Source organism: Triticum dicoccoides, chromosome 5A, assembly GCF_002162155.2.
Source record: "Triticum dicoccoides isolate Atlit2015 ecotype Zavitan chromosome 5A, WEW_v2.0, whole genome shotgun sequence".
Taxonomy (NCBI): domain Eukaryota; kingdom Viridiplantae; phylum Streptophyta; class Magnoliopsida; order Poales; family Poaceae; genus Triticum; species Triticum dicoccoides.
Window position 1 is genome coordinate 539892626 of NC_041388.1, and position 13429 is coordinate 539906054.

Sequence of the window (13429 nt, forward strand, 5' to 3'; positions counted from 1 at the left end):
GCCCCACGTCCACCAAGAGAGGAGGCCCCACATCCAGCAGGAGAGGAGGCCCGCGACCTACCCGCCGTCCAGCAGGAGAACAGGGTATGAATCCCTTTTCCGGTTGTCTCTTGCTGATTTTCTTCTTCATCTCCTCCGATCTCTGACGCGTTCTCATCTATAGCTGTGTTGTGCTGTTGTGTTGTGTGAAGGAAGGACTTGGTTCAACTTGGATACAGAGAAGCTGCTGCTGCGGGTTCGACTTGTTTGGATTTGGTTCCCCTGTCACCAAGGGGACCACTTGTCTCGCCTCTCTCCCCCTCTGTACAAGTTCATGGCTCTGGAGTGCTATGGTCGATGCTTGTCTCAGCTGTATGCATTTGATTTCAGACTATATAGCTTGTATATGCAAAGTGCCTAGGGTTAAATAGATCTGTACAGTAACACAAAGCTATGAAACCAATTGCATGCATTGAGAAATAGAGTATTAAAACAGAACTTGACGTGGTTTTCCACTTAGCTATCTGAATTGAGAAAAAACATAGCTTTTGCGGTCTCTGAGGCAAAACTTGCTACTCCATATACAACTAATACTACTACTAGACAAGATACTACTCCATATACTACTAATACTACTGCTGTATTTCATTTCAAAGTTCAAAATGCTGGTACTGAGATTTTCATTTCCAATGAGTGATGTTTTTCCTAGCAGTAGAAAAAACATAGCAACTTCTTTGATTTTATAAAGTTGTTCTTATATGGGTGAAACTTCATTTGTTTTTAGGCTAGTGCAGGGTGTTGCTTCTTCTGTATGGGCCAACTATGTCACAAATAAATTGTTCCTTCTTCTGTATTTGACAAGTAATGACTTGCAAAGATGATGATCATCTTGCTAGTTTGCTGGGTTTTGTCTTCGACCATTGTGTCGTGATGAATTTGCAGGTACCCCGAGAGGCCCTTGAGTTTGCCGGAATGTCGATTAACTTCCGTTCCGGCAAATTTGGGTACTCCATATGTCCTATTTTCAGCAAAGGTCATGCCAAAATTTTCCGTGAATTTTAGCATGACTTTGCTAAAAATAGGACATATGGGGTACTTGCGACTAATGCATGGGCCGAGGTATCTTAGTACTTAGTTAAGTAGGATCAACTGCCCCGCCATTCTTGCTGCATTAAATCATAGGTGGCAATAGAGCCAAGTGATTAGACCCAACTTAGAATTCTTCTCAGCATCGATAAACCCTAGATGATAAACCCAACATAGGTGGCAATAGAGCCAAGTGATTAGTGCCAAGTGATTAGGCCCAACCTAGGGTGCCTCGGCATCGATAAACCCTAAATGATGAAAACTTAACTTGGCTTCTATAGGGTGCCTCGGTGTCGATGAGAACCTAAATGATGTACGCTTAGGCTTTTAGGGTGCCTCGGCGTCGACAAAACCTAAATGATGAAAGCTTAGGCTTTTAGGGTGCCTCGACGTCGACAAACCCTAAATGATAAAACCTTGGCTTTTAGGGTGCCTCGGTGTCGATAAGAACCTAAATGATGAAATCTTAGGCTTTTAGGGTGCCTCAGTGTCGACAAACCCTAAATGATAAAAGCTTAGCTTTTAGGATGCCTCGGTGTCGACAAACCCTAAATGATGTAGTTTTGAATTGTGAACGTAGGATATGTCGTCATCATCATCGGACGACGAAAGTCTCCCGGGGGAGTGCTACTGGTGCCACGACGATCGAGGTATGTGCGACATGCCTCACCTGGACGATGATCGGCGCTTCAGCATTAAGCTCGAGGAGACCTTCGAAGTTGAAACGGTACACAACGACGACAAGTGTTATTTTCATAATTAAGCATGACTTCAACTATTTCAACGTGTAAGTTTCATCTTTTACAATTCGAGTATAGCTTATCCCATGCCATGCAAGACGCTATGTCTTGGAGAGGATGGATTTTAAAGACCATGAAATTTCTGAAACAAAGAAAATTCACCTAAGGACTCATCACGATGTGGACTTTGAAGTAAATCTATATAATTCTGAGAGCGTAACCCATTTTGGTTGCAAAAATTGAGAAGCATTTTGCAAGATGTATGGTTTTGATGAGGGTATGCTTATCACCATGGATCTAGGTAATCCTGACATCGACCAAGACAATATGGACATTTGGGTCCTTGTTGATACGCCTCCAGTTCTACCGTTATGTGAGTTTCTCAAACATAGTTATTAGCTAATTTATATAGTTTATTTCAAAATAGTTGACAGCTTATTTCCATTGACAGCTTATTTTTATTGTTCAAAGAATGTGCGGGAGATGGTAGACAAAACCCACTACACCGATGACTCCAAATTAACAACTTATAAGGAGAAAAATCATCTGGTCGGATTTTGTACTAACATTGAGAATTACAATATCCACAATCAAACTCCTCAACATTATGATAAATATGTGCCACTAGTGCATGTGTTCAACTACGGTAACTACCATGGAGATATCCTGGTAAGATTTTTACTATTACGACATCCGTGCATCTTTTGCATACTTCTAAAACTAGTACATCATTGCTAACTATGAAGTTATTACTATGTTTTTGAACAGATAATCCCAGAGAATTGTGTGCCTCATTTGATGTATAAGAAAGGCAGTCTTAATGTTTTGAATATACAGCCAGGTCATCCTACGAATCTCAACTGTCCATACGAGATTTCTAAAAGAAGTGGAGACATGAAAATCAAAGGATGGAAAAATGTATGGACAGTCGTAAGGAGGTTCTTGGAAGCAAAAGGAAGCGAAGCGCAAGAATTGGAGACATGATGTTCTCCATTCTCCATAATGGAGAGTCAGGGTCTATATTGTTTTATGCTATTTTACCTTAAATAGGGTATTTAGGTCCTGCCTAATACTGATGATCATGTGCTAAGAACAATTAAGTAGGGTTGGTTCGATGACTATCAAGATGTTGATCGTATGACTTGTTATTAATAACGAGTAGAAGTTGTATGATGATGATTAGTAGGACTTGTTAGGATTAGTATTACTTCCGACAAACTCGCTATTCGCGGTCTCGAGACTTGTAATGTTCTATCTTTGTTCGGTCTTTTGAATTCGGAGACTAATATGATGAATTGTATTCGGAGACTAATCTTCTATTGTATTTGATGAATCTGCTCTTGCTGTGGGGTGCTGTCTATATTATGTCCAATAATATATTTTGTAACCTGTGCAAAGTTCTGAAAAGTAAAAAAAAACCTAATATTCATACTAATGGCGCATCACCCAACAGTGCGCCATTAGTATGCCAGATACTAATGGCGCATGGTGTTCTATACTAATGGCGCACTGGGTGGTGCGCCATTAGTATACCAGATACTAATGGCGCACCGGTGGTGCGCCATTAGTAAGAAATACTAGTGGCGTGATACTAATGGTGCACCAGTAGTGCGCCATTAGTAGGCAAAATTGGTGCGCCATTAGTAGCCCTTTTCCTAGTAGTGTATTAGTTATTTCCATTTATGAGACACACACACACACACTTAAAAATCATATGTTAAACAAAATGGTTTCTAGATAGAGAAAAGTAAAAAAGGTGTGAAATTGCATATCATCACACATTAATTTGTTCCACTCAGATGAACTGGAAATATACTTGTGTGCTTGAACCTATTTTACTTCCCGTAACTATATAGCTTACAGAGGTTTCGAGAATGCATGTTGTCTATATGAGGTGTAAGTAAATAAAAGATATAGTAATCAATGCGCTAAATATAAATCCTATACTACAAAATACTTTGGAGGATGTTGTCCTTAAATTGTTGAATCACTCATTTATCATTCTTTCATGGACAAATATGCCTTTCATGTGCTTGGGTTAAACAATCAGCTTGCATCACATGCATACTTTGTGTTTTGGGTCAATGTCAAATTTTTATCTCACAAGTGAATGGTCGCGAGAACTAGTTAGGCACACTTCTTTTGTTGTTGAAGTCAATTTTTTAGCTATGTATCAATGTATGTATTATGCCTAATAACATGACAAATCTGACCACATATGTTAGTGCGGCTCTTTGAGAATTTGATTCATTTGATTCGTAATTTCGGGTGGGGGTTGAAAAAGAGTGTTGTAAAGCTCATTGGTAGGCCATGGGACAAGACCGCTAAACTAAAGGTCATAGAGAAAAAATGGTTTTAGGATCCCAGAATGTTTAATTATGCATGATTAGACAACATGCATGGAGATTTTTTAACTATGTATGGAGCTATTGTTAAAAGCTAAATTTCCTCCCCCTCATTTGTTGGAAGCGGTGTTCCCTAGAAGGCATCTTCAAGTTGGTAAGGAATTGTTCACGATCTGGAGATTCCAAAGGGGGGAGGGGGGAATTTTTTGTGGGTTTAAAGGGGGGGTGATTTCAACATCTAGAGGGATAACTGGATTACCTACGTGTCTTGCTTAAAATATCTAGGTAACAAAAATATGTCTTGCTTGAAGTGGGTCTCGAATTTGTTGCTCATAGGCTTCATCGAGGGGTGCAACATTGGTGGCAACACTATCGGCAAGGGCCCTCTACAAGGTCTACCTAGGAGGCGCTTTTGACCTACTTGGCCTTGACAACGATGTGATCACCACAGTTGAGCTCAAGGTCAAAGAGCTCAAGAATAACGATCACACCATGTTATCCATGTTCAACTCTGTTGTGCGGGCTAAAGTTAATGGGAGGGCCTTGTTGAGAACACACGGATGTTTTGACGCACAACGTGCATCTTTTGTTGATCGTTTCTTAAAATATACTCCCTCCATAAAGAAATGTAAGAGCATTTAGATCACTAAAGTAGCGATCTAAACACTCTTATATTTGTTTACAGAGGAAGTACATGATATTCTTACATGAGGACTTCACGTCCAAGTCAACATGCAATTATGCCCAACACGACACAACCCCCAACATGGGTTTAGACTCAAACTCGGGCTACTTTCTAACCCAAACACAACTCAAAATGTGAATCAAAACAACTTGTACTATCTAGCAGCTAGCCACAAACAATCATATGGATGGAACCTAGCATCATGCATGGTGTGATGCATTCTACTTCTAGGATTTTTTGTGCATTAAACGACGAGTTTTTTTTTTAACATTTGCCTTCCCAAGCTTGCTTCTTCTTCATTGCATCTCTCTCTCATCCTATCTCGGTTTTGCATCTCAATAATTTCGGCTTGTAGAGGGTTGTGAGTAAGTTCGCAGGCTAGTTATTTGTGCATACACGTTGGACCTCAATTGTTCCATGCAGTATCTATTAATGATACATATCATTTTGTTTGCTTCTTTTGTTATTAATTGGGTTCTTGTGCAATGAGTTAGTAATCTATCTTGATCACCACCTTTTTATCCCACTTCTTCCTAAGACCAACTAACAATCTTCTGGGCCACACAACTTAACAAGTTGACGCTTATGCAACTATGTACTTCGCTTCATAGCTTGAAAGTGTGATTGCCTTTTGCTTACATGAGTTCCAGACAATAATGGATAAGACAACATACCCGATGTGAATATCATACAATCCAAACCACTTGCCATGTCAGCGAGTAGCCATGTTGCCTTAGGCCATCTTCTCATTTCCTATAGATGCAACCATAGTCAAGCGTTCCTTTCACGCAATGAAGCACTTTGCAGATCATACCGCCTGAGCATGTGAGTTCTGGTCAAGCTTGTAGCTCACATATTAAAATTTTGAATATGGTTCTCTATTGTGTCATGTCGACCAAAGGCTTTCAACTATTTGTGCTCGACATGATTCAAGGCTCCATGCGAACTAGCGACTTATGAAAGGTTTCTCCTTGAGGTAGTGTTAATGGATACAAAGTTTTGTTGTCGGAGGACTGTTGCCACAAAAGTCAATTATGACGTTGGTCATTTCTTCTAGAGAAAGAAAGGTTTATGTTAGGGGGTCCACTTTCTCCCATCGTGTTCTATATTTTGGCAAACGTGTAGACAACACTAACTAAACATGTCAAAGCCGCTGGTCATGTCAGTGGGGTCATGCCTCATATTATAGATGATAACTTGCCCATCCCTGAATATGATGATGACTCAATCCTACTGATGGATCATGATCTTCAAAGAAAAAAAGTATCAACGTCTTCATATTGCTCTTTTGAGCATTCCTAACTTGAGTAACCTATGTTCTACCTTATGTTTTGTGGTTCCTAAGCATAGCACACGAGGCTTACTAGTTACAAGTCTTGATAAAGATTTGTGAAAATCAACTAACTAGTTCATGATGACTATCCGCCAACTATCCAACTACCGCTATATCTATACCTACTAATAAAGGAAGAAATGCTTCTTCCTGTCCGTCGTGCACTTTTCTAGAAACCCCTTCTTTTTCTTGAAACCAACCCGTGGTCCAGGTTAAAGTGAGTCTAGAAATATTTCACCAGAAACCCCCTGCTGTTTTTTGAAATCAGCCCACAGTCTAGGTTAAAGTGAGTCCAAAAACATTTTGCATTTTGCAAAAACCCCCTTCTGTTTTTTGCAATTCTCTCGTGGTCCAGGTATAAGTGAGTCCAGGAATTTTTTTTGCAAAAAACCCTAGACATTAGGGTTAATCAAATCACAATCCATATGAAATGCTTTACAAAAATATCCATATCTTTTAAATCCTAACTCCAATTTTAATATGTTATATATGAAATTTGATTATAAAATGTGTATAATATGAATATGATGTTATTTTACCTATTAACCATTTTTAAATGCTATTTAGGATGCAACCTTAATCAATATCACAAAATCCATGTTTCTTTCATACCTTGTCAATTCAGATTGTAAATGAACAACTCAGCAAAACCAGATTAGAGACGGAAAAAACAATCTATAAACAAGCATGCACACCTCAACAGAACCTCGCACGTGGAAAAAGAAAGCAGATTTTTGATCTTATGCCGAGAGAGAGACGCATTAAGATTGAGCATATTCAAACGTGTTGAATATCGGTTTAGGAGCGTATGAAGGTGGGAAGGAGATGCCATGTCGAAATAACTGACGTGGACCTATTGGGGTCGTGATTCATGATTATCGCTTTAGGGGCGCATGGTAGTTTTTTCGCCCATTGCGTCACACCGACTCTTTTGCTAGTATCACTAAAAGCAATATGGCAATGACTAATCGCCGACAACACCTGACTATGGGCGGGGCCACTATATCGCTAGCACTTCACTGTTTGACCTTTTCATATATCGCTCGACAAAACATTTTGTGTTTCTTTTAGACAATTTTCTTTAGAAAAAATTAAAAAAAGTTCATGAATTTGAAAAAAATGCTCATGAATTCTAAAAGATGTTCATGGATTTTGAAAATGTTTATGGATTTAAAACATGTTCATGAATTCAAAAAAACTCTCAAATCTGCAAAATGTTAACTGGCTTGGAAAAATATTTGTGATTTTTAAAACTTTCCAAATTAAAAAAATTCTCATGAATTCAGAAAAATTCCACGAGATTAGAAAATGCTCATGAATTCAAAAAACATACTCGCGCATCTTAGAATTGTTTTGTGAATTTCAAGAATGTTCTTGAATTCAAAAGCTGTTTGAAAATAAGAACGTAAGTAAACCAAAAAATGGAAATGGGAAACCTAAAAATAAAAATAAAAAAATCAGAAAAAAAATAACATGGAAAAATACAGAAGAAAGGACTGAAGAATCATTACATAACAACTCACTATCTTCCTTAAACTTGAAAACAAAAAAAGAGAGCACTGATTTGTTATATTGGAATAAGCGATACATATCATTTTAATTTGCGTCCGACTGCAGGCCGTTCTACAATAATTTGAAATCGGGTAAAGGCCATGGGCCGTAAAAGAGCTTGTGGAGGTGTTTTTCCGAAATCACTAATTAAGGAGTACTCGTTGCAAAGAGCACTCCACTTTTCGAGGTCGTGATAAGTGACGCACATGCAGCGCGCCACTTGTCGCAACCTGGGAGTTTTCCCTTTTTTCGTAGATCCGTTAATTCAAAACATTTTATCTCTTAAACCGTGCGTCCAAATCTCGAACCGTTTTCACCGTTGGATTCCTCGCGTCGAGATCTTCAAAATTAGATCCCATGTTGATAGGTTTTGACGAACTTTTCTTTCATAGAAAACCGGATGGAAAAAACCGGACCGGAAGCATGGTTTTTTCCCTTTCCGAAAAAGGCACGTCCGTGCCTCTCGCGAAATCACAACCGTGCCTCTCGTGGAAGCAAAACCGTGACTCGCGTGGAAGAAAAAAAAACAGAAAATGCATTTTTTTTCGTTTCCGAGAGGCACGGCCGTGACTCTCGCGAAAGGACAACCGTGCCTCTCGCGAAAGCAAAACCGTGGCTCTCGCGAAAGAAAAAAAACAGAAAACGCGTATTTTTTCCCTTTCCGAGAGGCACAGCCGTGACTTTCGCGAAAGCACAACCGTGCCTCTCGCGGAAGCAAAACCGTGACTCTCCCGAAAGAAAAAAATGCGTTTTGTTTTTTCCTTTCCGAGAGGTACGGCCGTCACTCTCGCGAAAGTACAAACGTGCCTCTCGCGGAAGCAAAACCGTGACTCTCGCGAAAGAAAAAAAAACAGAAAACGCGTTTTTTTCGTTTCCGAAAGGCACGGCCGTGACTTTTGCTAAAGTACAACTGTGCCTCTCGCGGAAGAAAAACCGTGACTTTCGCGAAAGGAAAAAAAAAGAAAACGCGTTTTTTCGCGCAAAAGCTAAGAAAGACTAGAAAGCCGAAAACACGTGCGGAAAAATAAAAAAAATCCGAAAGAAGCGTCCAAAGCGCGACACGTGGCAAATGGCTAAGAGCGCGCTAAGTGGCGCTGATCGTTGCGAGGCTCCTGAAGGAGCGCTCGTTAACTAGTTGCTCCCGTGTTTTTTTGGGCAGGCAACGCAACAGATTGGCCCACACCGATCCTAATTCAGCGCGTTTCCCTCAAAAAAGAGATCCGAATTCAGCGCGCGCGCGCGCACCCACGGACGCAGACCGAGTCGAGTCGGGAGAAGGGAAACCAGCTGGGTTGTGTTCTTCTTTATATATAGGCACACGTTCATTGATTCTCCAGGAAGGAAAACGAGAGCTCGACCTGCTAGTACCATTTTCTTCTTCTACTGGGAGAGATATCGATCGTTGAGTAAGCGGCGTTCTTCTTCTTCTTCAGAGAGAAATCCATCGTTGAGTAGGTGGCCATGGTGATGAACATGGGGATGATGGCCGAGGAGAAGTCGTACTTCACGTCCATGGTGGACCAAGGTGTTGTCGATCCAGACTACGAGGAGAAGCTGCCCCTCTTACGTTCAGAGGTGACGAGGTCCCTTGAGGAGATGGAATCTCCAACCTACGACGACGCCTTCGTGAAGCTGGATTGGTCCGAGAGCCTCGAGGACAGCACCCTCGACGTCGTCAACGTCCTGGCGGCGGACGGGGACGAGTGCAGGCGCGGCGCCGCCCTGTTCGCCGGCGAGCAGCCGCTGGCAGACGCCCTGCGTGGCCAGGCCGCGTGGTACGACGCCAGGCGCGCCGAGGCCGAGGAGATCGCCTCCGGCGCGCGGCGCCTGCGGCACACGTGCCTCGGCACGGTGGCCACGGCGGAGACGGTTGACATCGTCTGCCTGGGGGCGGTGGACTACATCGAGCACGTGTTCAAGGAGATGCCCCACGTCGCCTCGTCCCCGGCGGAGCAAATGGCCGCGGCGAGGGCCCAGGCACAGGTCCAGGGCCCCGCGGCCACGCGCTTCGTGGAGGAGTTCGCCGAGATTGCCGGGAGGCTCAGGCGAGGAGCGGCGGATTTCGGGGGCGAGGACCAGGGGTTCGCCCGGGCGCTGACGGAGCGCGCGGCGACGGTGGACGCGCTGTGCGCCGACATGAAGGCGTTCGTGGACAAGATGGAGTCCTCCGCCTACTGGAGGATGTTGAAGCATCTCAACTGAACCCGCAGCTGCCTGCCGGAACGCAAACGCCGACGGACGCCACGCCTCCCAAATACGATCTCACTCTTCGTTGGTTTCCGCTTCAAACCATCTCAATCTTTATCAAAAATTGTACCAATGCACGTCGATTTGTTTATATATGAATGAAACATTATTAGTAGCCAAACTGGTAGCGTGTCTGAGTGAATTTTCAGGTGGATCATTCGTGTGAGTTTTGATTGATTCAAGTTACTTTCGTTTTTTTTGCGGGGTAATTCAAGTTACTTTCGTTAGAGTGCCCTTTATCTTTTGCGAGACAGGGTAAGATGCCATATATTTTGAGATGTGATAGTTGTTATTTTAGGACCATGAGTATGAAACTCGGGTGTGTTTATATTATTCAGACGTCATAAGCTGATGGAGGCTACGGGAAACTTTTGCGATCATCAAGTAGTCTCGTGTTCTCCTCGCCAACGCTGCAAGCTCATGCGCGAGAGTACATTACACTTCCTTCCCACCACGTTTATGTGATGGATTGACAACTCTTACAGTATCCTTTTTATGTCTACCATCAGAGGGTAACATAGCGATCGATTTTGGGCTTCAGGGACAAGCTCCTTCCCAAGAGTCACACAATCAGTTTCTAGGATCACAGGTCCCTTGTAAGTTGTAAACCTTCGCTAACTCGCCCAGAACGCCGCAACAGCCTCGGCTTCTGCAACTGACAAGCACGGCCCAATGTGACGGCCAACAGATGTGAGCTGTTGTGGGATGCGAATTGTCAGTGGTGTCTGGTGTGTGTGTGTTGCCCGATCCGTCAGCTCTGGGATGTTAAGATATGTTGCCAATCGTTGCCTCGGAGATCAAGACGTCGAAAAACCCGTAGATACTCCAAAGACCCTGAACGCTAATGCTGAAAGATCAACTGGAGACCAAAAGCCGGTCGGATTCAAGAAGATCCATCGACAACACACCTCCACACACTCTCCACTGCCGCAAAGGCACACCACCGAAACGGAGATAGGTTGAAGAGGACATTATTCCTGCAATGTGGCAATGCCATCACCTCGCAGCCCCAAGCAAGACACGGACCATCCTAGAACTAGACTAAACTAGGACACCCAATACGATGTACGCCAAATCTGGGCCAAAGTCAAGCGTGCGACCATTTAGGGCCCTGTCTCCAGAGACCTGGGCACTGCGGCCCATGGCCGCCGCCCCCCGACCGGCGAACGGACATCCGTCACTGCCACCAGCCCCAATCCAGCGCAATTGGCCAACCCCGCTGCATTGAACTCAGTGGCGTTTCAGCTGACCCCACACCACACCACACCACACCACAGCTTTTCAGAAAAAACTGCCTAAAACAATGTACAATTATTGTACATTGTGATGAAAAAAATTCAGAAAATTAGCAATGACCCCACTGATTTTCTAGGCTGACTTCGCCACTGATTGAACTCCCCTGTGGAAAGATCCTCCCCGCTGCCACCAGCGCCGAGGGGGCCTTGTCCGGCGACGCCCTCCGGCGGTGGTGAGAGGCTTGGAGATGATTGACGGCGGCCAGGTCTCCGTGGGATGAGAAAGCCTATCAACATCAACAGGTTGCATTGTAGCGGCAACTCATGTATAATTTTTACTCTCTCCGTTTCAAAATATCTGTCATGGTTTTAGTTTAAATTTGAAATAAAACCATAACAGGTATTCTTAAGTACAGCATCTTTCTAGAGTATAAACATCGACTACGACAGACAGTGTTGTGGCTGGCGAGCAGCTACCTACTCGTCAATGAGCAGCGCCTGCCCGGTCTGATCTCGCGGCCTGCAGCTGCGACGAAACACACCGGGCAGCCTCGACGAGCCACGCCTGTCCGACGGCAACCGCCACCTTGAGTTGCGACGCCGTCATGTCCCTCGCCCTGGCCCTCAGCTCCAGCAGGCCCCGGTCGATGTCGTGCTCGTGCCTCGCCACCAGCGGACGGAGGAGGCCATCGTACACGTGCCCCGCACCCTGAAACCCGAACACCAGTAAGTTTCAGATTCAGAATTGGCCACATACAGACATACCGAATCAAGTGTATCTGAATGTTGATCATCTCTCAGGCTCCGGGTGTCTGGTCGACTGCTTACCCGTGTGCCGGGGTGCCAGAGGTAGAGGACGAGCAGCAGCTTCACCTCGCCGTACATTGGCAGCCACGACACTATCCAGTCCGCGAACCTCTCGACGACCGTCAGCGTCGCCACGAGAATCCTGCAGCGACAGCAACAGAGATTCAGAGAGAAGAATGACACTGAAAAACAATGCAGTACATGTCGATGCCAATGTGCTTATATACATACCAGTACTGGCACCAGAAAAGCAATTGCTCGATCTGCGGAGGGTGCACTTCCAGCATCTTGTAGCAAGCGTACGCCGGGTACGCGTAACCCAGAGCCAGGCTGCGCGCAAGACCAAAGAGAATCACTGTATTATTTTGATGGAAGAGCAAATTAAAGCGAATTATAATGGACTTTTGCCATCAATTTTGCGAATTAATTGAAGGGCTTGAAGGCAACGTGGGTGCTGCTACTCACGTTAGCAATCTGGTGATGAGTGATAACGCCATCGTCTCTAACTGCAAAGCCGAGAAATCGCAATGTTCAGAGATTTACCGTTCTTGATGAGGGAAAGATAATGCAGAGACAGAGAATGATCGTCCATTCATGTCGCCGAACAGAAATGAACCATGCTGATCAAATGAATCTGATGCGCAGTGAGCTTAAAGTGAACAATGGGAGAAAATGCGATGGAATCTGGATGCGATTCGTACAGAGCTTGATCGGAGGAGGCATTAGGCAAGCAAGCATTGGAACATCGACCGACCGACGAATGTGCAGCGAAACAAACGAGGAGTGACGATTACCTTGTGGATTAGCGGCTGGTCTCGTTCGAGGTCGGGGAGGATTGGAATCGTGGATGAACTGGAAGGGAGAGGGCAATGGCGAAGGGGGCGTGGTTTGAATATGCGCAGGGTGGGGGGAAGCGGTTGCGCTGGAGGTGGAGGTGGAGATGGATGCGAGTGCGTCCAACCGCCCCGTCGTTTCGCGCCATTGGGCTCCGGGGAGGCGGTTACAACCGAAGCGGCAGATAGATAGATGGGCTAAAACGAGCTCGGCCACGGGCGCGTGAATCCTCCCTTCTAATTTTCACACCAAAACAGAGACCCTCCATTCGTGCAGCTAAAATTTGGAGCAAATTCTTTTTTTTTTTTGGTGATGAAGAATTTGGAGCAATTTCAGGTTTGAACTCATACGGGTTTGCAGTTGAGGTGGCATATGAGTGCCCAGGTGCGCCATGACAGAATGGCCAGGCTGTAGGATTAGGACAGAAATGGCTGGCTTTTTTTTTGCGGGTAGAAATGACTATGAATGCGAAAGCTTAAATGTAGAATATATATTTTAGAAACTAAGTGCCGGTTTCTTCATTTTCCGCGCCGTGAGTTGCTACTTGCAACAGTAGAAAATAGGAGGGAGGCGGTCCCCCGTCCCGT

General features: G+C 44.2%; 1 protein-coding gene across 1 annotated transcript; it reads right to left on the reverse strand.

The window, feature by feature from the left end:
• Window positions 1-11551: 11551 nt before the first annotated feature.
• On the reverse strand, window positions 11552-12900 carry LOC119297764 (putative HVA22-like protein g). The gene is made up of 5 exons (XM_037575422.1): window positions 12803-12900; window positions 12474-12514; window positions 12240-12338; window positions 12030-12150; window positions 11552-11910 (listed from the first exon to the last, which is right to left on the reverse strand). The coding sequence occupies exons 2-5, from the start codon at window positions 12503-12505 to the stop codon at window positions 11686-11688; spliced, it is 477 nt and encodes a 158-aa protein (XP_037431319.1). The 5' UTR covers window positions 12506-12514; window positions 12803-12900; the 3' UTR covers window positions 11552-11685.
• Between the last annotated feature and the right edge of the window lie 529 nt (window positions 12901-13429).

Excerpts from the sequence above, each read along its gene's own strand:
- LOC119297764 (XM_037575422.1), bottom strand. The coding sequence starts at position 12,505 with ATGGCGTTATCACTCATCACCAGATTGCTAAC. Across the intron at positions 12,339-12,473 it reads CTCATCACCAGATTGCTAAC|CCTGGCTCTGGGTTACGCGT; the intron begins GTGAGTAGCAGC and ends TCTTGCGCGCAG. Across the intron at positions 12,151-12,239 it reads CTTTTCTGGTGCCAGTACTG|GATTCTCGTGGCGACGCTGA; the intron begins GTATGTATATAA and ends CTGTCGCTGCAG.